This window comes from Arvicanthis niloticus, chromosome 18 (genome assembly GCF_011762505.2).
Source record: "Arvicanthis niloticus isolate mArvNil1 chromosome 18, mArvNil1.pat.X, whole genome shotgun sequence".
In the NCBI taxonomy this organism is placed as follows: Eukaryota; Metazoa; Chordata; class Mammalia; order Rodentia; family Muridae; genus Arvicanthis; species Arvicanthis niloticus.
The window spans coordinates 12121922-12145363 of NC_047675.1; the positions used below are offsets into that span (position 1 = coordinate 12121922).

The 23442-nt window shown below is 51.0% G+C and overlaps 1 protein-coding gene across 6 annotated transcripts in view; it reads left to right on the top strand.

Annotated features, from left to right (window-relative positions):
- Positions 1–23442, top strand: part of Cacna1a (calcium voltage-gated channel subunit alpha1 A) — a 299938-nt gene that overhangs the window by 221909 nt on the left and 54587 nt on the right. For all 6 annotated transcript variants that reach the window (XM_076915519.1, XM_076915517.1, XM_076915518.1 and 3 more), the window contains 9 exons: positions 70–199; positions 1365–1424; positions 1917–2023; positions 9736–9835; positions 10272–10432; positions 11574–11711; positions 13438–13639; positions 17816–17980; positions 19534–19644. In XM_076915519.1, coding sequence (XP_076771634.1) covers positions 70–199; positions 1365–1424; positions 1917–2023; positions 9736–9835; positions 10272–10432; positions 11574–11711; positions 13438–13639; positions 17816–17980; positions 19534–19644 — 1174 coding nt within the window. The remainder of the gene's footprint in view (positions 1–69; positions 200–1364; positions 1425–1916; positions 2024–9735; positions 9836–10271; positions 10433–11573; positions 11712–13437; positions 13640–17815; positions 17981–19533; positions 19645–23442) is intronic.

Genomic DNA, 23442 nt, shown 5'->3' on the forward strand with positions numbered 1-23442 from the left:
GACATCTCAGTGGTGAGAGGAGGGGAGGACCCATGAATGGCGATCTGAGTACCCCATCTCTGCCCTCAGCCTTCGCCGGCTGTGCCATTACATCCTGAACCTGCGCTACTTTGAGATGTGCATCCTCATGGTCATTGCCATGAGCAGCATCGCGCTGGCCGCCGAGGACCCGGTGCAGCCCAACGCACCCCGCAACAATGTGAGTCTTGGCTTTGCTTCCGATCTGAAGTAGATTCCACAGGCGCTCTATCTCTGAGCCACGCCCACAGGCCCTCACTGGGAGTTTCTGGGCATGAGCCCTACCCCTGAGCCATGCCCACAGCCCCTCACTGGGAGTTTCTGGGCAGGAGCCCTACCCCTGAGCCACGCCCACAGCCCCTCGCTGGGGAAGGCTAGGTGAGAGCTCTACACCTTGAGCCACATGCCTAGGTAACATTTTGACGGGTGACCATGGAAGTATCACAAATGATATTTGACCCACGCCATAGAGGAAGAGAGAGCGGCAATCAGATGAGCAAGGAGAAGGGCAAGCATCAGCGAGGCCAGGAAGTAGCTAGGCGGATGCTTCAGGGCCTGATTCAAAAGGTCATGAACACACCTCCAAGGCCACCTTAGGGGTTTGGAGTGCATGGCCCAGTAGATTTCTTATCCTAAGGGAGGGAAAACCATGCAGGATTGTATGCAGAACTGTATGATTTAGGTGATCATACCACCCTCTGCTGATCGAGTTCAGAAATTACCAGCCTTGAACCTATAACCCTCACCCTCACCCCTCCACACACATAAGTGTCCTGGGTGTCAGGGACAAAGGCCATTGCAAACCCGTGCAGAAACAACTAAACCCCAGCTCTGGGCAGACAGTTGGGTGAGGAAGGGGAGGGTTGATCATCCCAGATTGAATGGAAGCCTCAGAGGAAAAGAGCAAGACCACCAGGTGACCCCAGAGTTTAGAAGATGCTCCTGGAAACAGGAGAGACTAGGATGTGGACACTGGCCAATCAAACCCATCACCCCAAGGACAGTCACCCCCAAGGTCCCCACCTTGGCTCCTCCAAGGCCCTCTTAGTCCACAAGGGCTTGGAGGACATGAAAAAGGCAGTCTTAGTGACCCTGAGGGTGGGTGGGAGGAGTCGGTAGGATTTGCTGCCATCTTCTGGACCCCTTATTCAGGCCCCGCCCATCTTTGATCCTGCCTGGACATGGCTCCTGAGCAGGGCTTGGCCCTGTCCAGCCCACTGGGCGGAAGCTCTACTTCTGGGAGGTTTTCAGAGTGGTCCTCACCCGCAGTGGACTACTGGTAGGCTTCCCAGGAGTCCCTTCCTGGTCAAGCCTGTGATGGGGTCCCTGGCCTTTTATCCCTGCAGGTGCTGCGATACTTTGACTATGTTTTTACGGGCGTGTTTACCTTTGAGATGGTGATCAAGGTAAGAGCAGAAGTGGGGCTTCCACAGGCCTTCCTCAGGATGAGGGGCCTTCACCAGCTGTGGCGGGAGGGAGGAGGAGGGGTGGGTGAAATCACACAAGTAAGGCTTGGCAGTGACTGGGAGGACTTTGGCCTACACACCAGGAAGTGAGAGCAATGGAGAAGGGCTCTAGGCAGAAGGACTCTTAAGTGCGTCTGGCAGCTGTCAGGTGACAGGTGAGGGGATTGTCAGGCCATGGTGAGGGCAGGAACCACAGGTCACCAAGGAGGAATAAAGAGGTGGACAGATTCTTGGAAGGTTCCACACATACAGTCTACTGTGCTGACACATGACCTCCTGTTGAGGTTCAAAGACTTAGGCCTCAGAACTGTCAAGTCCAGCTCCTTTTCCTCAGAAGGGCCCACCTGTCATCCTGGATATGAGATCCTGCCCTCCCATCCTGCCCCAGGTGGGTAGGCTGAAGGCTCTGAACACACTGTCCTCTCCCCTCAGATGATCGACCTGGGCCTCGTCTTGCATCAGGGGGCCTATTTCCGTGACCTATGGAACATTCTGGACTTCATAGTGGTCAGTGGGGCCCTGGTGGCCTTTGCCTTCACGTAAGTCTCCATGCAGTCCCCCTCCCCAGCCCCAGTCTGAGTCCCACTGACAGATGCGGGTCATATTCTGGGGTTCAGGGATGGGAAAGAGAGCTATGGGCCAGCGGGGGGGTTCTGCCCCAGTGGAGCTGCAACTGGCTTTGTGCATGTCATCACCATTAAGGACGGACGGAAGGAAGGGACCAGACCACCTTCCACTCCTCCCACAGCAAGGCAGTGGCCTCTTGCTGTGCTGCTTCCAGGGACATCTCATCTCCCTCCCCGTGTTGTCTCTTTGGGGCACCCCCAAAAAGACAATCAGAAATCAAGTGTGCATGAGAGTTCCATCCCACCTGTGCCTAAGGGCTCCTCGCCGTACACCTAGTGGCCTCCTTCTATGTCTCTCTCCTCACAAGGCTCCTAGGTTGCCCCACCCTCATCAAGGTCATACCATAGCACCACTCCACAATGGCATCCCGGCTATAGGTGGTGGTTTTAAATATGGCTCCCAGTTTCTGAGTGACCACTCTAAAATGGCAACCATTTCAAGATGGCACCCAAGTTCTGAGTTACATTCCAAGACAGCGCTTACTTCACAGTGGTGCCAGAGAGCAGAGCAGCCATTCCAAGATGACTCATGAACTCTTGATGACATTCTTGTGTTTAGTTGCCGTTACAAGATGGCACCTAGGTTCTAGATAGCCATTCCAAAATGATTCCTTAGGTCTGGGCAGCCATCCCAAAATAGAATCCAAATTCTTGATAGCCATTTCAAGATGGTACCCAGGCAGCAAGCAGCCATCCTAAGATGGCAGCTGAGTTCCAGGGAGCCATCTCAAACGCACTCAAGGGGTAAAAAGCCATTCCAAGATGTTAGCTGAAATCTGGCCATCATTCCAAGATGGTGCCTAAGTTCACAATGTCCATTCCAGAGTGTCACTGAGGCCTGTGCATCCACTTAACATGGTATTTCAGGGGCCATTCTCAAAGGTATGTGAGCTCTGCCACCCAAGTTTTTAGGCAACTCTTCCAAGATGGCGCCCAATGTTGGGCCCACCCTGAGACGGAGCCCAGTTTAGGTCTAATCGGAGGGGGACCCCAAGATCCCGGGCAGCACATGCTGTGGTGCAGTCTCTGACAGCAGACATCAATATCAGGGACAGACCTGGCTTGCTCCTAGTCTGGAAGTCCATCTTGGGAACCTAGGTTGTGCCTGTCACATGGGTCATTCCCAGGAAGGAAGCTCTTCCAGGGACCCTGACCCACCTCATCCGGACACAGAAGCCTGAGGGCTTCTTTGGGTTGTCTTACTGCTGACTCCTCAGTAAGTCAGTACTGAGTCAGTACTCTCATCTGACAGTAAGTGCATGCTTCATCACAGAGGGCCTGGACTGTTGCCCGTCTACAGGTGAAGGGCCACAGTAGCCCCAACAAGTTACTCCCTGGGGCACAGATTGCTGTGGTTATGGTGGTGGTGAGTAGGTGTTTCCATAGCCTGCAAGCCTGACTTGACCAGACCCCTGGCCCTCGCTCCCTTTTATCTACTCTTTTGTCTCTCTGACTCTCTCTGTGTCTCTCTCTTTGTCTCTCTCTCTCTCTCTTTCTCTCTCTGTCTCCTCCCCCACACAACCCCATCCACCTGTATTCTCTTCTCTTTCCTTTTTTTTTTCCTTTTCCTGGTCCTGGGGATGGAGTCAGGGGCATTTGCATGAGACCTGAGCCCTAGAGCCAAGTTTTTAATGCTCTCGTGAATTCAATGCAGACATTGTGCTACCCTGTGCTCCTGGAATCCCTTGTGTTTAGCTCTTTTCCTCAGTTCCTATGCAAGAGAAGGTCAGATCAGGGACTCCCACGTGCCTGTGCAGGCTGGCAGTTCTAACAGAAACCGGCATTGGAACCAGCATTGGAAGCATGGGCCAAGGATTCTCTTGGAATTTTAGAAGGGCTTGCAGTTGTGGATATGTCAGTAGGATGGCAGAGGAGATACTCTCAGCCCTACCAGGCCCCTGCCTCACTACCAAGAATCTCCTTGGTCCTGCTCCTTCTCGGGAAAGACTGGGCTTGCAGCTCAGTGCAAGCTGGCCAGCACTTTGGTTAAGCCACTCCTGCATACCCAATAGCAAAAGGGATGCCAGTTGCTACTTGCTTCCCAAGAGAGGTTTCAGGACCCTCCCTTGTCCCACAATCCCTAGCAGCAGGCTTCTGATCTCTTGTACCTGGGGCGTCTCAACTTATGAAGTCTTTGCTTGGTGTCTCCTGTTGATGTCATGGTAGAGTGTCAGCTTGCTGTTTCTCTCTCCGTTGTCTGTCCCATGAGCCTCTCTGCTCATAGACAAGGCAGGAAACCCCAGCAGCAGTGTGAGATACCTCCAGCTGGGTGTGGTAACAAGCGTTTGCATTCCTGCCCTTGAGAGGTTGAAGCAGGAGGGTTGCTGCTTCTAAGGCCAGCCTCGGCTATGGGGCACAAATATCTCAGAAAAGAAAGGAAAGAAGAGAAAGTTCCCAAGCCTGGAAACCTCTGTGTTCCCGGTTTCCCATGCAGCAAGATGTAACAGCCTAAATGAACCGAGCATCATCCATGATGCTGTGCACCAGGGTGGTGGTCCCCATTTCACAGATGAGAAACTGAGGCAGTGGGGAATAGAGAATGGAACCTAGCCCAGCAACCTGTCCTACTGGGTCCTTTCTTCCCTGGAAGGTCTGAGAGGCCGAGAAGCAGGAAGGAGAGGGAGGGAGGCTGCTCCCTTCTTGGATAAGAGGGATTGAGGCAAGGGCCCTGTCTGCCTGCCTGTGCTCTCCCAGCGATGTGCTGAAATCCTCTGATCGATCCCACCCTCCTCTTCCTCTTCCTCCTCCTCCTCGTCACTCACATCTGTATGTGTGATCTGTGTGGGTGTGCATACACGTGCGCTCCGTCCACTAGCCATGCTGCATCTCCCATGCACCATCATTAACAAGCCATCTCACAGTCTGTCACCATGAGGGACATCACATCAGTGTCCACGCTCAGGCTCTGACATCTCACAGCAACTGCTCGATCGTGATCTCACACTCACTGCCAAGAGCCTATATGGCGCCACCACCCTTACCCCAGGGCAGTCCTCCAGCCCCGCAGAGCTGGCAGAGTGTACGTTGGTCAAGCCGCTCCTGCACCCAACACTCCCCACAACCAAAGAGGCCCTCCAGCAACACCCTCAAAACAGCCCTGCCCCAAAGGAAGGAAGACTCAAGCTCAAGATGCTTGCCTGTGGGTTTGAATCTTAGTCTTCCACTTTTGGCTGTGTGCCCTTAGGGAAGTTACTCTCCCTGTCTGGGCTTCAGATGTCTCATCTGGAAAATGGGCCCAATGGTGCCATCCTCCTGCAGGTAAATGCAGTGACTCAAGACTCAGCAGCACATTAGGCGAAGTTCAGCTAGGGACAGAGCTCAGTGACAACGCTGTCCTGGTGTTCAGGAATGCCGGGCCCCACAAAGCTGATGCAGGTGCCAGTGCCACTGGCAGCATCTCTAATACCCATGGGAAGGACTTCTGGGTCAAGTCCTGAGCTCTGCACAGATATCCTAGGCACTAAGCTGTTCAGTTGAAAAGAGAGAATTGCTAGGCATGATGTAATGTCTGGAGTCATGACAGGAAGACCACAAGGTCAGGGACGGCCCAGAAATTTAGCAATACCCTATCTCAAAATGAAAAGTAAAGTGAAGTCTTGAGGCATGGCTCAGGGGTAGAGCCCTGCCTAGAATCCCACAGTGAGGGGCTGGGCGTGGCTCTGCAGCAGAGTGTTGACCTAGCGTGTGAGGTCCTGGATTTCATCATCAGCAACTCTCCTTCCAGAAAGCTCCACTCACTCACCAAATTCTCTCTCTCTCTCTCTCTCTCTCTCTCTCTCTCTCACACACACACACACACACACACACACACACACACACAGACACACACACACACACACACCTATATTCCAGCCACTCAGAAGTTTGAGGCAGGAAGATCAGTTGTTCGGGTTAGCCTGAGCTACATCTTGACATGAGTCACTAGGTGGAGGCTACCAATAACAATATGAAGCATCTTGAAGCCAAGCCCATTTTCCAGATGAGGCTTTGTCGGCTGTCAGGGCAGCAGTCAGACCTCTGTCCTTTCCCCACAAAGCTCACCCACAACAAGCCCCATGGCAGGACGGCTGCAGGAAGCAATCCTCCTGCTCTTGGCAGTGACTGAGTGGCTAGTTCACCCAGGGTAATCGGCAGCCCCAGGGCTCCTTGCTCCTTGGAAACTTGCCTTTGAGAGCTGCTCTCAGGGCCATGCCCTGCCCAGTACAAAGACTGAAGGAGGGGCTGGCTCCCCTGGTACCCTTGGGGTTCCAGAGCCCAGCGCCTATGTGTGTCTGTGCGTGTCCTGTGTTCTCTCTGAGGCCACTCACGATTTGTCTCTCCTTCCGACGCCACCTCATCAGGAGCAATACACGGTAAAGTGCCTCTCTCTCTCTCTCTCTCTCTCTCTCTCTCTCCCATTCTGTCTCGTCTTCCGTGCCCCGTTCGCAGCCGTGTTGGTTCTGGCCTCCTTTTCCTGTGGCCTTTGTTCTTGCTGGTGTCCTGTTGCTAACTGTGACCAGAGCCTCGGGGGGGGGGGGGGGGGGGGGGGGGGAGCCACAAGGGATCACAGCATCACCTGCCACTGTGACCCACCAACTCTTACCAAGAATGGGAGGGCCAGGGAGTGTTCCTCCTCACGTGTGATGTCAGCAGGGCCAAGGAGCTGGAGAGAGGGTCACTAGAGCAGCTGAGGTGTGGAAAGCAGGCTTTCAGGGGAGGAAGTGGCCATCACCCTGAGGAGCGTCTGCCTGGCAGAGCTTTCTAAGCTACTATGGTGACAACACTCAGTGACTGAAGCAGGAGAATCCTGAGTCCTGGTTTATATACTGTGTCCCTGCCACAGTATAAAACAGTAGAGATATAGAGATGAATACAAGTTGATGTTCTTCCTTAATATATAACAAGCACTTAGAGATAAGAAAAACTGGTCTAATGATCGGTAAACAAAAGATATAAGCAGAAACATCAGAGCTAGGTGTGGTGGCACACACCTTTAATCCCAGCCAGGCGGATCTCTGAGTTTGAGGTCAGCCTGGTGTACATAGTCTGGACCAGCCATGCTCTGCAGAGAAACCCCTTCTCAAAACAAAAAAGACTCCTTAGTTGGTAAAGTGTTTGACGTATGAACATGAGGACCTGAGTTCCGTCACTAGAACCCATGTAAAAAGTCTGACATGGTGGCGTGCACATATAAATCCAGCACTGGGGTGAAGAGGCAGATCCCTGTACTCACTGGCCAGCCTATCCTGCTGGGTGAGCCCCAGGCCAGTGAGAGACCCTGCCTTAAAAGCTAAGGTGAGTGACACCTCAGGTTGACTTGTGACCTCCACATACATGCACAGGTACCTGCACACATCTACACACATGCACATACCACAGCGTGCACACACACACACAAACACACACACAACATTCACCAAGATGGCCAGAAGCACAGCAACCACACAGAGCCACAACTGGCTTTTCTCACCATAGCAGGAAATGGTGCTCCCCACCACTGTGCAGGAAACGGTGTTCTCCACCACCGTGCCAGGAAATGGTGCTCTCCACCAGAAGCCCTGGTGCCAGGAAGATCTGCCCATGGATTGGACAGTAATAGGAACATATTTGTCCCTTGGACTGCAGCCTTGGTCCATTTGCATGTCCTGAGACCTCACACCAGTTGTGAGTCAGTAGCTGGGACAAGAGCCAAGATGAAAGAGAATACACCGAAGAATTCATCACAAGTTGGGCCTCTGAGGTGCTTCCTGTCTAAGACAGAAAGCTGACAGAGCCCATAGCTTTCTAGAGAGGCACCAAGAAAAGAAGGAGACCATGGCTGAGTGGATGTTGCAGTTCTGTGCAAAGTCACACCCATCATCCCAGTACTCAGGAGCATGAGGTCAGAGGATCTCAAAGCCAACATGGGCTACATGGTGAAACATTGTCTCAAGGAGATAAAACAGAGAGAGCTGGTGAGATAGCTAAGCTGGTGAAGGCTCTTGCCACCAAGCCCAACAACCTGAGTTCAATCCTGGGATCCATATGGTAAAAGGAGAGAACCAACTGCCAAATGTTGTCCTCTGACATGCATACTGTGACACACACGCTCTCACAAAATTAATAAATGTAATTTAAAAGTTTTCTGGCTAGCCCAGCAGTGGTGGCACACACCTTTAATCCCAGCACTCAGGAGGCAGAGGCAGGCAGATCTCTGAGTTTGAGGCCAGCCTGGTCTACAGAATGAGTTCCAAGACAGCCTGAACTACACAGAGAAACAAACAAAAAAAATTTTTTTTTGTGGACATGGTGGTGTGCACCTTTTTACCCAGCACTCAGGAGGAAGAAAAAAAAAGAAAAGATCTCTGAATTCTAGGCTAACCTGGTCTCCATAGTATGTTCCAGGGTTGCTCAGTCAGACCAGACTCTGTCTCCAAAAGCAAAAATAGGGGAAAGAATCAATTTAAAAAAAAACCAACACAGGGATTGTGGCCAGACGTCAGCTGGTGCAGTAGTGAGTTGGGCTAGGTTGAAGGTGACCTTAGCATGCCAAGCCAAAGGTCTGCCTCGCTCTTGAAGAGCTCAGATTCAGGATCCTCAGTAGGAGAAGGGAGTGATGACCAGTGTGAATGTAAAGACAAAGTAGACGTGTGAGGTCCGTGTAAAAAGGAGAGGCCAGTGAACAGTGGACACTTGGGACAGCACCCTCTGGGGCTTGGGCATGAAGCCAGCAGACATGACTCTAGGATTCGTGTTTGGGCCCTGGGTGGGGGTGGAAGCCATTAACCTCAAGCGCTTGATGGCCTGTGGGAGCCAAGTTGTGTGCAGCTAAGAGCTCGATGTCTTTGGAGTCTGCGTGGTTAAGCCCACAGGTCCTACTTTTAACCAAGGTAGGGAGGGACCTTGGAGACTGAAGCAGCAGCCATACCTTAGATTATGTTGGCGTTTGAAAGGACCAGGCCCCTGGTTACTTCTTTCCTTCTGCCTAGGAAATATGGGGCAGGGAGAGCATTCTGAATCCTTCAGAAGGACGGTAGGTCTCATCTCACAGTTCATCAACCTCCCAGGCCTTGATTTTCAACAAAGAGCAATGGAAGTGTTGGTGCAAATGGCTGCACACAGTGGTGCACACCTTTAATCCCAGATCTGAGGAGGCAGATGAAAGAGGGGCTCTGTAGTTCTAGGCCAGCCGGAGCTACATAGTAAGACCGTAAGACATTGTCTCAAAAAAACTAATTAAAAAAAAAAAAAACAGCCGGGCAGTGGTGGCGCATGCCTTTAATCCCAGCACTTGGGAGGCAGAGGCAGACAGATATCTGAGTTCGAGGCCAGCCTGGTCTATAGAGTGAGTTCCAGGACAGCCAGGGCTACACAGAGAAACCCTGTCTCGGGAAAAAAAAAAAAAACAAAAAAAAAAAAAACAAAAAAACAAACAAAAAAACAAACCTTCATGCAGAGGCAGGTCTTCGACAAATGACGAGAGCAGGACCCCTCAAAGCAATCTGGTTTTTAGGGCAAAACTAGACCATCCACCAGAAAGGGAGGAGATGTGGCTGGCTCAGCCCAGACCTGGGTCCAGACAAGGGGGACCATGTGGGGTTGTGGGCCCTCCTTCCCAGGCTGATGTCTCTGTCTCTTCCCCTCTTCAACCTTAACATCCCCAACAGTGGCAATAGTAAAGGAAAGGACATCAACACCATTAAGTCTCTCCGAGTCCTCCGGGTGCTACGACCTCTAAAGACCATCAAGCGGCTGCCAAAGCTCAAGGTGAGACTGGGGTCAATAAAGACAGTCCTGGAACGTGCACCTAGTACCCCAGCACTCAGGGACTGGGGAAAAACAAGCCCGGGTCGGGTCCCGTTAGTCTGAGTCCATAGGGGACGGACCCACTGAAGGAGATGCAGGTTGCCTCATAGACTTTATGTGGGGATGTAGTTGCTACACTTGTCCAGAAGGTGGCAGCAAAGGGGGGTTGACTGGCAGAATCTGCACCAGGTCAGGATTCCTTTTGATAGGTCAGGGCAGAGAAGGGCAGAGCCTATTTCGAGGCCAACAGGACTATCTAAAAAAGCAGGAGGTGGGGATGTATCTCAGTTGGCAGAATTCTTGCCTAGTGTACCAGAAGCACTGGGTTCCATATCCAGTGACTCAAACTGTGGTGGAGGCAGGGGCATTAGAAAGTCAAGGTCGTCTTCCGCTGCAGGCCGTGTTTGACTGCGTGGTGAACTCGCTCAAGAACGTCTTCAACATCCTCATTGTCTACATGCTGTTCATGTTCATCTTCGCCGTGGTCGCCGTGCAGCTCTTCAAGGGCAAATTCTTCCACTGCACGGACGAGTCCAAGGAGTTCGAGAGAGACTGTCGGTGGGTGGGCCACAATCCGGGGGACACTGTAGCAGAGGAGGGGAAGGTACTGGGCCCACAGTCCAGACACTGAGGCAGAGGGATAACTCTAGGTCAGCTTGGGTCTGGAGTAGAGTTCTTAAAGTCAGGTGTGGTATACCTAGGACCTCAGCACTCAGAAGGCTACAGCAGGAGGATTGCCCTGAGTTTTGAGACCAAGCTGGGTTACAGAGTGAGCACTTGTCTCCAAAAAAATCCCTGTGATAGTGAGCAGGCATCCTCCGTGTGTACATGGCAAGGCCCAGGCCCACTCCCCTCCCTGGCATGGAAACTAGTAACAAGGAAAAAGTCACGGACTGGGTGACGTGAGGCAGAGGAGGCTGAGATGGAGCTCCAGCCCAGCCTGCCTCATAGAGAAACCCTGTCTCAAAAAGAAGAGCAAGTGAGAAAGTTTGAGAATCTGGGTGTGGCCCCCATCTCTTCAGACCCCCCATCTCTTCAGACCCCCATCTCTTCAGACCCCCCATCTCTTCAGACCCCCATCTTTTCAGACCCCCCATCTCTTCAGACCCCATCTCTTCAGACCCCCCATCTCTTCAGACCCCCCATCTCTTCAGACCCCCCATCTCTTCAGACCCCATCTCTTCAGACCCCCCATCTCTTCAGACCCCCCCATCTCTTCAGACCCCCCATCTCTTCAGACCCCCCATCTCTTCAGACCCCCATCTCTTCAGACCAGGTTAAGCTGTTCTGATTTCCCAGCAACCACAAATGTATAGCCCCTCCTTGAGTTGTATCTGAGAAGCCCTGTTCAGATGCTTCCCAGGTACAGGCCTGTCACCCACAGCTTGGGACTCTAAGGCAGGAAGAGCCAGAGTTTCCCCATTAGCCTGGGCTACTTCAGGAGACCCTGCCATACCAAAAGGATCAGAGTCTTGGGTGGTATTTGAACTCACTACTTCCAGTTCTGAAAGGAGGTGTAAGAACAACCCTGAAATAGGGTGCCCCTGTGTTTGCCTCTCCATCCTGTCTGTGTCCCTCACACCCGCACTCAAGCCAGGGTCTCGGCCCCCACAGGGATAGCTATATGCCCACCTCCAGGCTACCCACATGGCCTTAGGGAGGTGGTGCGCCCTGTTAACTAACCAGCTCTCTGTGACAGAGGCAAGTACCTCCTGTACGAGAAGAATGAAGTAAAAGCCCGGGACCGGGAGTGGAAGAAGTACGAATTCCACTATGACAATGTGCTCTGGGCCCTGCTCACACTCTTCACGGTGTCCACGGGAGAGGGCTGGCCACAGTGAGTAGCGGGACCCCGGGAGCAGGGGAGCAGAGTGGGAATGGGGGAGAACGGAGTTGTCAAAGCCTGGCCCTGTGCCCAAGGTTGTTACCGTGATGCAGTCTCACAGTTCAGGGGTGGCCCCGAGGGGCATGGGTGTCAGTCACTCTTAGGCTGAACTCCAGCCTAGCTGTTGGAAAGCCCAGATTCCTCCCCCAGCAGTATAAATGTGAACACAGGCTTAAAATCCGGCAGCAGAGGCAGGGGGTTGACTCTGTGAGCTTGAGGCCTCAGCAGGCTCCAGGTAGTCCAGGGGTGCACAGTGAGACTCAAAACAACATGGGGCTGAGAGGTGGCTCTAAACAGGACTGTGCTTACCCAGAAGACAGCAGCTGCCTTCCCAACACTCAAGTCAGGCTTGCAACCACCTGTACATACCTCTAGTGATCTGAAGCCTCGAAACTCTGAGGGTACTGCACGTGTGTGTATACTCGCACATACACGTAATTTAAAATAAAAACTTTTTTAAAAAATAAAATTAAAAAAAAGTGTCTCGGGGCTGGAGGGATGGGTCAGTTGACAATGTACCTGAGTTTGAATTCCAACACCCACATAGCAGCAAGACATGAAGCATACTCCTCTAACCCCAATACTACAGGGCAGAAACAGAGATTCCAGGTTCAGTGAGAGACCCTATTTTTAAAATTAAGGCAGGATCAGTGAGATCACTAAGCAGGAAATGATGGGGCACACACAGAAGGAAAAGTTGTCCTCTGACCTACACACACACACAGACACATACAACATATACATGCACAGACACATACACACACACACACACACACAGAGCAGGCATGCACACAGAAATAAACAACTGTAAATGTTGGGGCTCACTTACTTGTGGTTCTAATAGAAGACCTGAACAGTTCCCAGCACCCACGTTGGGTGGCTCACAGCCACCTGTAACTCCAGCTTCAGGGGATTCAACATCCTTTACTGGCCTCTGTGGGAACCTGTTCTCAGATGTACCATAATTGAAAATATACACATAACTGAAAGTAAAAAAGAAACTCCTAGCCACACAAATGGTTTGTCCAAACAAGGTACCATGCTCGTCATGGTGAACAAACACTTTTATCACATCAGCTATACCCAGGCACTGCTTAGACACAAAACTTTCACTTTGATTGGAAGCTATTTACAGAGCAAAAGACAGCCATGAACACTGCATCCACCAGACACAAAGCTTTATTTTAATTTTGTAGTCCTGGGAATGGAACCCAGGGCCTCCCATACTCAAAGCCCTGGGCCCACCAGGAGAATGTTTGGGCCGTGCAGCTCTTGAGTCTGTACAGTTCTGACCACACTTGCACGCACATGCTCCTGAGTCTCCTTCACACCCACCACCATTTCTACTAAATACCCTGCACGGACTGATACCTGCTTCCAAGATGCCCTACCTCACCACAGACCTAGCTTTAGACACCAACAAGAACACTTCTTTCTGAGTCTCTCCAAACTGCTGAATGTCAATTTTCTTGTGTGCAATGTGGAGCCAGAAATGACCTCCCCAGGGGATGCTGAGAAAAAAAAATGTGAAAAGTGCAGCATTCTCTGGCACCCAGTCAACCCCATACTTGTCAGTCAATGACTGGGTTTATTTCTTCTCCATTCCTCTTCCCCCACTCCTGTGCCTTTGCCCTCTCCATCCCCTCTATTGCTCCTGTCTCCTGCCCACACTTCACAGGGTCCTCAAGCACTCAGTGGATGCCACTTTTGAGAACCAGGGCCCCAGCCCCGGGTACCGCATGGAGATGTCCATCTTCTACGTGGTGTACTTTGTAGTGTTCCCCTTCTTCTTTGTCAATATCTTCGTGGCCTTGATCATCATCACCTTTCAGGAGCAGGGAGACAAGATGATGGAAGAGTACAGCCTGGAGAAAAATGAGGTACCGCTGCCTAGTTATGTTCCTTGTTTAAAAACTGGTACACAGCCCACATTCACACACGCGTACACGCATATGCACGCACGTGCACATACAGCAAGAATCTTGAATGAAAAAAGAAATAAAAAGGAGATACATGACTGCCTCTAGGTATGAAGAGAGAGAAGGTTTATTGTAGATGAAAGGGAGAGCATAGCCAGAGAAGGGAAATCTAGGAGAGGAGAGTCCAGAGTGAGCATGACCCCAGGCCATGTGAAAAGATGGGGGTGGGGGGAAATGCCAAGCCTGGAACAAGAAACTGGCCAAAAGGGTAAAGGGTAGACCAAAAGACGGGGTAACCAAAATGGCTGGATTATATAGGGAAAGGCAGCTGGGAGAAGGGCAGCCCAGCCCTTGGGCTGAAGATGTCTAGGGTAAGTAAAAGTTTATGGTAGGCCAGCCATACCTTGTAATAGGTGATAACTGAGGGATGCTGGGAGAACCTTGAGGTCAGGTCTACTTTGATATGTTAACGGACACTTCAGATAGCCATTTGTTTCAGGTTTGAGACCTAACGAAACCAACTTGTAGAAAAAAAATGGGAACAGAACAACAGCAAATATTCCCAAGTAGGGTACAATCTGCAAGATAGCTCTCCTTTGGATTTCCAGGGAGGAAAAAAAAATGCACACATCAGATATCAGGAGGATGTATCAGTCAGTCTGAATCATGTTGTGCTGCAATAACAAGCAGCCCTGTGTATCCACAAAGGGACTGATTTTTTGCTCATGCTGCATGTCCAGTTCAGTGGTCCTGTCCATGCTTTCTTTTTTTCTTTTTGGCTAAGCTAGCACACAACCTTCTTCCAAAATTCTTCAGAGCAAAGAGTAGTAGGACGGTGATCTAGCCCTTGGTTCCCCCCAAAGGGACTGTATGATTTTCTGTAAGGACATATAAACAGATATCTGTTTACCGCAGTACACCAAAGACAAACAAGAGACAATTCCACCCAGGCCTAGCTATATGAACCAGTGAGTTTATTGCCGTCACTTACAGAAACATGGGTGACAACTTATGATAGCTGTATCCATTCTTGGAACTCCCTACACAATTTGCAGGCAGCTCCATGGAAAGGTCTCTTCTCCAGCAATTCTTTATTACATACATAACATTGTGGAGAGGCTTTCTGAATATAACTTTGTGAGCTTCCTTAGTCATGTGAGTTTCTTGACCTCCCCTAGTCTTGTCAGTTTCCTGAACTTCCTGAGCCATGTGAGTTTTCTGAGATTCCTGAGCCTTGTGAGCCTTCCTCTTTGCTTAAGGAGGGAGTGAGTTTTTATAGAAAAGAGCTACACAGAATTGCACACCTTCCTCTGGCTCTTAGGTTTTTTTCTGTCTCCTCTTCACCAGTGTCATCTGAGCCTTGGATCGTGTGATACAGATGACTACTTCCCCCCATTTATAGCTGAACATTGAAACACTTTGCCATAAACAGTAACTTGTTCTCTGAAATTTGACCAATTTGAATCTCTGCAATAACCACCGCCACTCAGTACAAAAAAAAAAAAAAAAGTGTCATCCTGGCAATGGTGGTGCATTCCCTTAAATCTAGTACTCAGGAGTCAGATGCAAGCAGATCTCTCTGATTTCAAGGCCAACCTGGTCTACAGAGAAAGTTCCAGGACATCCAGGACTACACAGAGAAACCCTGTCTGGAAAAAACAAAAGAAGAGAAGGAAGAGGAGAAGGAGAAGGATGCCCTTCACAACCCAAACAGACAGCAGTTCTGCTGGGCCTTATAACCAGCTATATATATTTTTTGGTCCTGACTTGCAGGACCAGAGGGGGTTCTTTCCTGCAAAGCAGGCCTCAAGTCCAACAAGAGAGCAGTTGGTTGCACCAATAACAGTGTATCGTGCCTGATACACTGTAGCACACGGGGTCCAGAGCTGAGCAGGACCGTTAGTGATGAGCCTCCCTCAGCAGCCTGTATCACTCTTTCCAGTACTGCAAAAAGTAGCCAGCAACAGTGAAGGAGCTTCCAGTCATCCCCATCTTTGTCTCCCCATGTCCTGAAACATGCAGTGAAGACACAACATGCAGTGTCTTCAGCAAGGGGCCTTACTGTTTCTCGCATGCAACCAAGAGCAGAAACAATGGTTTTTATGGCTTGTGGAGCCTCAGCAAACTCCTGACCAACAACTCACCAGGAGGAAGCCCACCCTGGTGCTAAGCTTTACACAAATGTATGGCCCCTGAGAATGCCTTTCCCACCCGTGCAGCAGGCTGCTGCTCAAACCCTTTACCTGCTGGGTTTTTTTCCCCTGCTCCTCCAGATGCTCTCACAGATCTATAGGACACTCAGGGTTAGCATTATATAGTGAGACCTTGCTATGAGAGTGGCCAAGATCTCCAACCATCCTCTGCCATCTGTTCCAAGTGCCCATTAAAGGAACAGTGGGGGGCCACCACAGCATACAGTGGTCCCGTCCCTTGTAACTAGTTTTGTGGAAAGAGCGATACTAGGTAGGGCATGACTAGGAAAGAACTTGACGCTGCTTTGTAATCTATGTCACTCCCCATGAACTGTGCATTCTCCTCATCTTGGGAACCTGCTAGGCCTCTGTGGTTCTCCCTCTCCCTAGTGGGTTCAGTGAAGCAGGCTTTCCCTGGTGGACCTGGCCCAGGAGTACAAACCCTCTCTCACCTGCTGCTCTCGCTGCCAGACCAGCTCCTCAGGGTTTGAGCAGTGGGTTCCCACAGTGGGCGCCAAGGTTTCCACTTCTCCTTCAGCCACTCCTGACTACTAAAGGGGCCCCAAGCTGAAGGAGCAAAGTCTATCCTCAAGTACAGGGTGTGAGAGAAGTGGACGCAGCTTTCTCTGCGGGGACAGCTGTCCACAACATGATTAGTCTTTTCCACCCACACTGCCTGTCACCTCTTCCTCCTCCCTTCAGTGGACTGTTGCTGGAGTGTAAAGTCCTGCAAGGTCTCCCAAGCACTGAATTTGGCCTCCTTAGTTTTCCTTCAGAACTCATCTCAACACTTCCCAAATTTTCCTTCAAGTGACCCGGCCAGGCCTTTTGCCCACCTTGCCTTTTTCTTGTCACAGCTGCTTGTAGCACTTTGCAAACCTGTTGTATGTGCTAGTGTGAGTCGTTGATATATACCAGAGCCTCCCCCACCTCATAAAACCCTGAAGCCCCATGACAGCCCAAGGGTTGGTGGATCACCTTTTTCTTAACTCTCCTGTGAACACAGTCCTATGTGGCCCGCTAGACAAAGCATCAAGCACTGCCTGTCACATGCCCAATTCCCTCAGTAACGCTTTTCCTTCTGGATTGTTCTCCAGTCCTGATATCCATGAGACTTCAACGGGTTATAACCAAATCCCTCATGGCTCTCTGTAAGCCAGTCCCTTATGACTTAAGGCCCTGCAGCCTTTGTAGTTCTGTGGTTCAGTTCTCTTGCCTCCACAGCACCCAGACTGATGCCAGCAGCTCTGCGTCCCAGAGCCTCCCTCACAGGACTAGGAGACGCAAAGGGCTCAAAAAGAAAGCATAGTTTATCTGGTCACAGTGTCAGACCTGCCAGGCAAGTACTCAGGTGGAGCAAGACCACTATTTTGAAGCCAGCCTGGGCTACAGAGTGAGATCCTGTCTCAAAGGGCAGACAGCTGCTAGGAATAAGTTCAGCAGTAGACTCCGTGCCTGGAGTCCTGAAAGCCCTGGGCTTCTGTCCCAAGCACCATAGGAATTCATCTTGATTACATAGGCAGCTTGGAACCAGCCTGGGCTACATAAAATCCTGGGGTGGGAGGTTGGGAGCATGGGGGAAAGGAGGGAGGGAAGGCGAGAGAACATAAAGGAGCTGTCAGCCATGAAGAGCGGATGCTGTATTTTACAGTCTGCTTTCCTCAGAGGTGGCTGAAGCCCAGCCTCTCGGAACTGGTTTCTCACATCTGTAAGCTGGTACTGTAGATAGCTGTTTGCAAGGGAGATTCCAGGAGAGAAGCAGGGCAGCGTGTGGTGACTTCCCAGATTGGTGTCTACTAGACTGTCAGGTTTTATGAGGGGCCCTCGGGGACTGCAGTGATCCCAGCTGGGCCCAGCACAAGGGATCTGGGCAGCTGCACCAGGAGCCTGTGAGCAGCTGGCCTCCCTGCTGTTGGCCCCTCTCATGCGCTGGCATCTCCCACAGAGGGCCTGCATCGATTTTGCCATCAGTGCCAAGCCGCTGACCAGGCACATGCCCCAGAACAAGCAGAGCTTCCAGTATCGAATGTGGCAGTTCGTGGTGTCCCCACCCTTTGAGTACACCATCATGGCCATGATCGCTCTCAACACCATCGTGCTAATGATGAAGGTGAGACTCCAGCACCCTCCTAACATAGACCCGTGCACAGCATCTCAGCCAGCCACCCTGCCGCTGAGCCTTAGCCGCTTGCCCCACCCTCTGCCTGCCACGCAGCCCCCACCACACTGCCTGGCCAGCTCCTTCCTTCTTCCCAGCTACACATGGGGAACTCTTCCTCCCAGAAGCCTGGGGCTGGGCTCTCCAGTTCTCTGGTATCACCCCACATGCCTCAGTCTCCCGTGGTTGCACTCTCCATGGTCCCACCAGTCTGCACTCTGGGAAGTCAGATGTGTGGCCCCATGGAGAGGAGTAGACACCCTCCTTGAAGGCGTGCTGAGTGGAACAGATCAGAGAGGAGGACTTGCAGAACTTCAAGGGTCTAAGCCCCTCACTGAGAGTCCTAGACAGGACTATTTCTGAGCCACGCCCCCAGCCACTGGGAATTCTGGGCAAGAGCCCTACCTCTGAGCCACGCCCCCAGCCCTCACTGAGGGATTCTAGGCCATCACTCTACCACTCCCAGGCCTTCCTCTCTCTTTAACATGCCTACGCGTTGTTTGACTAGTAGAGCCCTGGAGATTACCAACACCAGTAAGGGTGCCGATCGGGAGGCTCAGCCAGCATGGCAGTACACAGCCGTCATCCCAGCTACCTGGAGGGTCACAAATACACGGTCAGCATGGACAACATAGTAAAGCCCTGTCTTAAAAAGTGAAAATATATAAAGAGCTGGCAAGATGGCTCAGTAATAAAGGTACTTGCACCAAACCTGGTGACCTGAGTTCGATTACCAGGTCCCACATGTTGGAAGGAGAGACCCAACGCCTGCAAGTTGTCCTCTGACCTCCACATGCATGCATGTGTTCATACACACATACTAGCTAAATAATATGTAATTATAAAAATATGTAATTAAAATTTTAAAAATGAAGCCTGAGGAAGGCTGTGGCTCGGTGGTAGAGCAGACATTAGGCCCTAGACTCCATTACTAACACCAAACAATAAATAAAAATGAGGAGATCTCAGGAGATGGCTCAGTGGTTAAGAGACCTGTCTTCCGGGACCTCTGTAGGGGAGCTCGTGACTGCCTGTATCTCCACTCTAGAGGACCTGTAAGTTTTCTGGCCTCCACAGGCATTCACACACATGATACAGATACACTCACAACACACACATAAACATGCACCCATAGACACACACACATACACAAAAGTAAATAGATACACAAACTTTTTTATTGACAAGAAAGCTTGGCTGGATTATCGTTAAGATGCTTTATGGTTAACTAATTAATTAATTAATTACTCAGCATATCCGGGGATAAAGATGGCTGCAAGTAAGGGCTGGAGCTGTGGCTGATGGCGTATGTGTGCAATTGCAGCACTTACGGAGGCTGGGCTGGGAGGATTCCCAGGATCCCGAGGCCAGCCACCGCTAGCAGGAGACCTGTCTCATGGCCCAGGCCTTGGCTGAGCTGATGCCCTGTCTGGGCTCTGAGGTCGGACCTGCAGCCTGACTCTCAGCCAGGCCACTGACTTTTCTGCCTGTCCTCATCCCTCTAGTTCTACGGAGCCTCGCTGGCCTATGAAAACGCCCTTCGCGTGTTCAACATTGTGTTCACCTCCCTCTTCTCTCTCGAATGTGTGCTCAAAGTCATGGCTTTTGGGATTCTGGTACGTGGGGTCTGAAGGTAGTGGGTGGTGGGAGCGCAGAGGGCTCGGGGTGTAGCAGAAGGTGTGTGCTCTGGGCCCTAAGACCTGGTCCCCAGCAAAAGTATACACCCAACCTGCACAGCCTCATGCTGACCTATGAGTACCAGGGAGGCCCAATCCAGATTTACCAGGGGTGAATGGCATGTGGATTTGGCTGTTCTCCAGATGACCTGGTCATGGGTACTGATGTCAGGAGATGACAGAGGACAAGTCCGTAGTATTCACAGCCATCAGGCCTGTCTCTCCAGCGTTTGGGAGGCTGAGGCAGGAGGCTCTGGAATTCAGGGCCAGCCTGAGGCAGACTAATACTTGTCAGAAGTAAACACAGAAAGGAAGGAAGGGAGGTAGGGAGAAGGAAGGAAGGAAAGAAGACAGACAATTGTGACCACAGCCCAGCAGATCTCAGGACACAATGTTGAGACACCGGAGTGGAATTCCCAGGCTGGGGAAGTAAGTCTGGCCTTGGGCTTCCACCACTGCACCTCACCCAGTCTTCTCATCTTGGTTTTCAGTTCATTTTATTTATGTGTATTGGTATTTTTGCCTGAATGTATGTCTATGTTCCATACGTGGGCTTGGTGCCCTTGGAGGCCAGAAGAGGTCATCAAATCCCCTGAGAGGAGAATTATAGACAGTTGTGAGCTTCCATGCAGGAACTGGGAATTGAACCCGGGTCCTCTAAAAGAGCAGCCAGTGCTAACTGCTGAGCCATCTCCATCCCCTATTCTGCATTTTGAAACAGGGCTTCACTAGGTTACCTAAGCACAAAGCTGAGTGACCGCTCAATCGGCAAAGTGCTTGCCTCTCACACATAAGGAATTCAGTCCCCAGATCCCTTTTAAAAAGCTGGTGGTGCCCTGCGGTGGTGGCGCATGCCTTTAATCCCAGCACTTGGGAGGCAGAGGCAGGCGGATTTCTGAGTTCGAGGCCAGCCTGGACTACAGAGTGAGTTCCAGGACAGCCAGGGATACACAGAGAAACCCTGTCTCGAAAAACCAAAAAAAAAAAAAAAAGCTGGTGGTATCCACTGTGGTCCTAGCACTGGCGAAGGGGAGGAAGGAGGACCCTGTGACTCCCTAGCCTGACAAAGAGCCTAACTGATCACTCTAGACCAGTGGGAGGGACCTTATCTCAAAGGTGACAGATAGCATTCCTAAACATGACTCTTGAATTTGTCCTCTGGCTTACACACACACACACAGACACACACACAAGAATATGTACATATTCACATACGTACACATGAAAGAAAAAGAAGGAAGGCTGGACTTGCCTTGACTTTACTCTGCCTAGTGCTGGCTTTGATCTCACAGTCTGTGGGTAGGCCTCCCAAGTGCTTGGATGGCAGGTTTATACTGCCAGGCTATGACATGTATTCTGAAATTGTCTCTTTTATCCAAATCCATTTCTTTTTCTTTTAAAAGTGTGTCGTGGTCTACTAATTTAAATTTGTCTAGACTGGTGGCATGGTCTTAATCTAAGGCACCCAGATCCCAAAGGGGATCAGTGAGTAGAGGCTGAGGAGCTCTGAGGTCAGAAGGGAAGCACCCTGTATCCCACCAGCTACTGACTGAACTGGAAGTGCTCTCTTTCATCTTGATGAGTTACTCAGGTCCCCATTGCTGTGACAAAATACCTAGGAGATCCAACTTACTAAGCTGGGAAGGTTTATCTTCAGTTCAAAGTTTCAGAGGTTTCACCCCATAGCATTTCAGCCTTTGAGCCTATAGGGAGGCCACAGGACACCATTTTGTGGCAGCTGGGAAGCCAAGAGCAAGGGAGAAAGAGCTGGCTTGCCCCAGTGGCCTGCCTCCCTCCCATGAGAACCTAGCCCCTCCCAATTACACATGCTACTTATCCTCTGCCTCATAGGTCTCTGGCACAGCCTCTACCAAACTCATGCCATATTTCTGATACCATCCATTTGATACAGAAATATTAGGTGTTTTCAAACCAGGCTGGTAGCATGCACCCCTCAACACCCTGAAAGCTAAAGCAAGAGGGTTACAAGTTCAAGACCAACTTGGTTCACATGGTGAACTTCAGGCCTGCCATGGCTAGATAGCAAGACAAAGCCTAAGGAAGGAAGGGAGGGGAGAGGGAGGGAGGGAGGGAGGGAGAAAGGGAAGATAGGTAAGTAGGGAAGGAGGAAAAGAGAAGAAAACTTATCTATTTTATAGGATTTTAGAAGGCTCACAGTTACTTGAAATGTGACTTGTGTTGATGGTTGTTTCAGAATGCTGACGGTCAGCCAAGCTCTGAGATGCACACTGGAAATTCCAGTCTTGAGAGGCTGAGGTAGTAGTATCAGGAGTTCAAGGCCAGCCTGGGCTCTATGAGAACCTGTCCCTGCCCCCCCCCCAAAAAAACAACAACTATTATGCACAGCACAGCAGGGTGATGGTGTGCTGCTCACCTTTAATCCCAGCACTCTGAGGGCAGAAGGGGTGGATCTCTCTGAGTTTGAGACCAGCCTGGTCTACACATTGAGCTCCAAGCAGCCAAAGCTGCATAGTGAGCCACTGTCTCAAAAAGAAAACAAACAAACAAAAACCTAGCAGCAGTGATGGGGGGGGGAGGGCTTTCAGTACACAACACAACCCCCACCCCCTGAATGAAAAAAAGAACAGAAAGGAACTAGAACAGGAAAGGACGTGACTTCTCCAGAGATAGAGGAGGAGAAAGTTTATTGTAAATAAAAGGGAGCGCATAGCCAGAGGCAGACACTGCTGGGAGAGTCCAGAGTCAACATGGCCAGACTGAGCTGGCCCATGTGAGGAGAGATGGGGAGGGAGAACAAGAGAAGCTGCTGACCAAGAGGGGCAGCCTGGGCCAAGAGAGTAGACAGAAAAAAGGACATGTAACCCAAATGGCTGGGTATAGGGAAGGGCAGCCTGGGCCCTGGGCTGGAGAAGTTTAAGGTAGCAGGCAGGGTGTGTTAGCCAGAAGGGCCCTCTAACAGGTAAAGACTGAGGGGCTACAGAGAACCTGGCATCCAGGTCTGCTCTGATCTATTAAATAGGCGCTTTAGCCATTTGTCCCAGCTTTGGGGTCCCTAATGACCCCCCATTCATGGAGAGCACACTGTCTGTGGCCTCACTTCCCGTCACCAGGCCCCATCTCTTAAAGGTTGCACCACCTCCCTTTGTAGCACAGGCTGATGACCCAGCCCCATAGCCTCAGAGATCCTCACTCAAATTGTAGGTATTGTGTTGGGGAACTTCTCCAAAGTGCCTTGAAGGCTTTGTGGTGAATGAGGACTGCCCACGCTGTTGGTGTGGTGAATGAGAACTGCCCACACTGTTGGTCACCTGGTTCTTCTTCCCGTTTGAGTGTTCCCTGTGGGCTCAGGCAGCCTCCCAGGACGTGAGTCCTCCCTTGGCTTACGGAGGTGCTAGAGGGCCTTAGCACCAGAAAAACCTAGACTGGAAATCTGCCCGCTCTTCCACTCAGTGTGCCACCTGGCGTGATTAGAAGAGGCTGCTCCCTCAGCAGAGTCCCCTGAATGTCAAATGCAGTAATCGAGACAGGGCTGCCCTTCGCCCTTCAGTGTGGTGCCTCCCAAGATCAATTGTTTGCACTTGCCTTAGGCTTTTCCTCTGAGGAATACCCTGACACAGAATGAGCCTTCTGTAAATACTAGAAAGGGTTAAACTAAAGCTCATGGGGCTGCAGAAACCGGTCAGTCAGTGCAATGTTTGCCGCATAAACATGGACTCAGAACATGAAGCACCTGTGAAAAAGAAATGCATGGTGGTA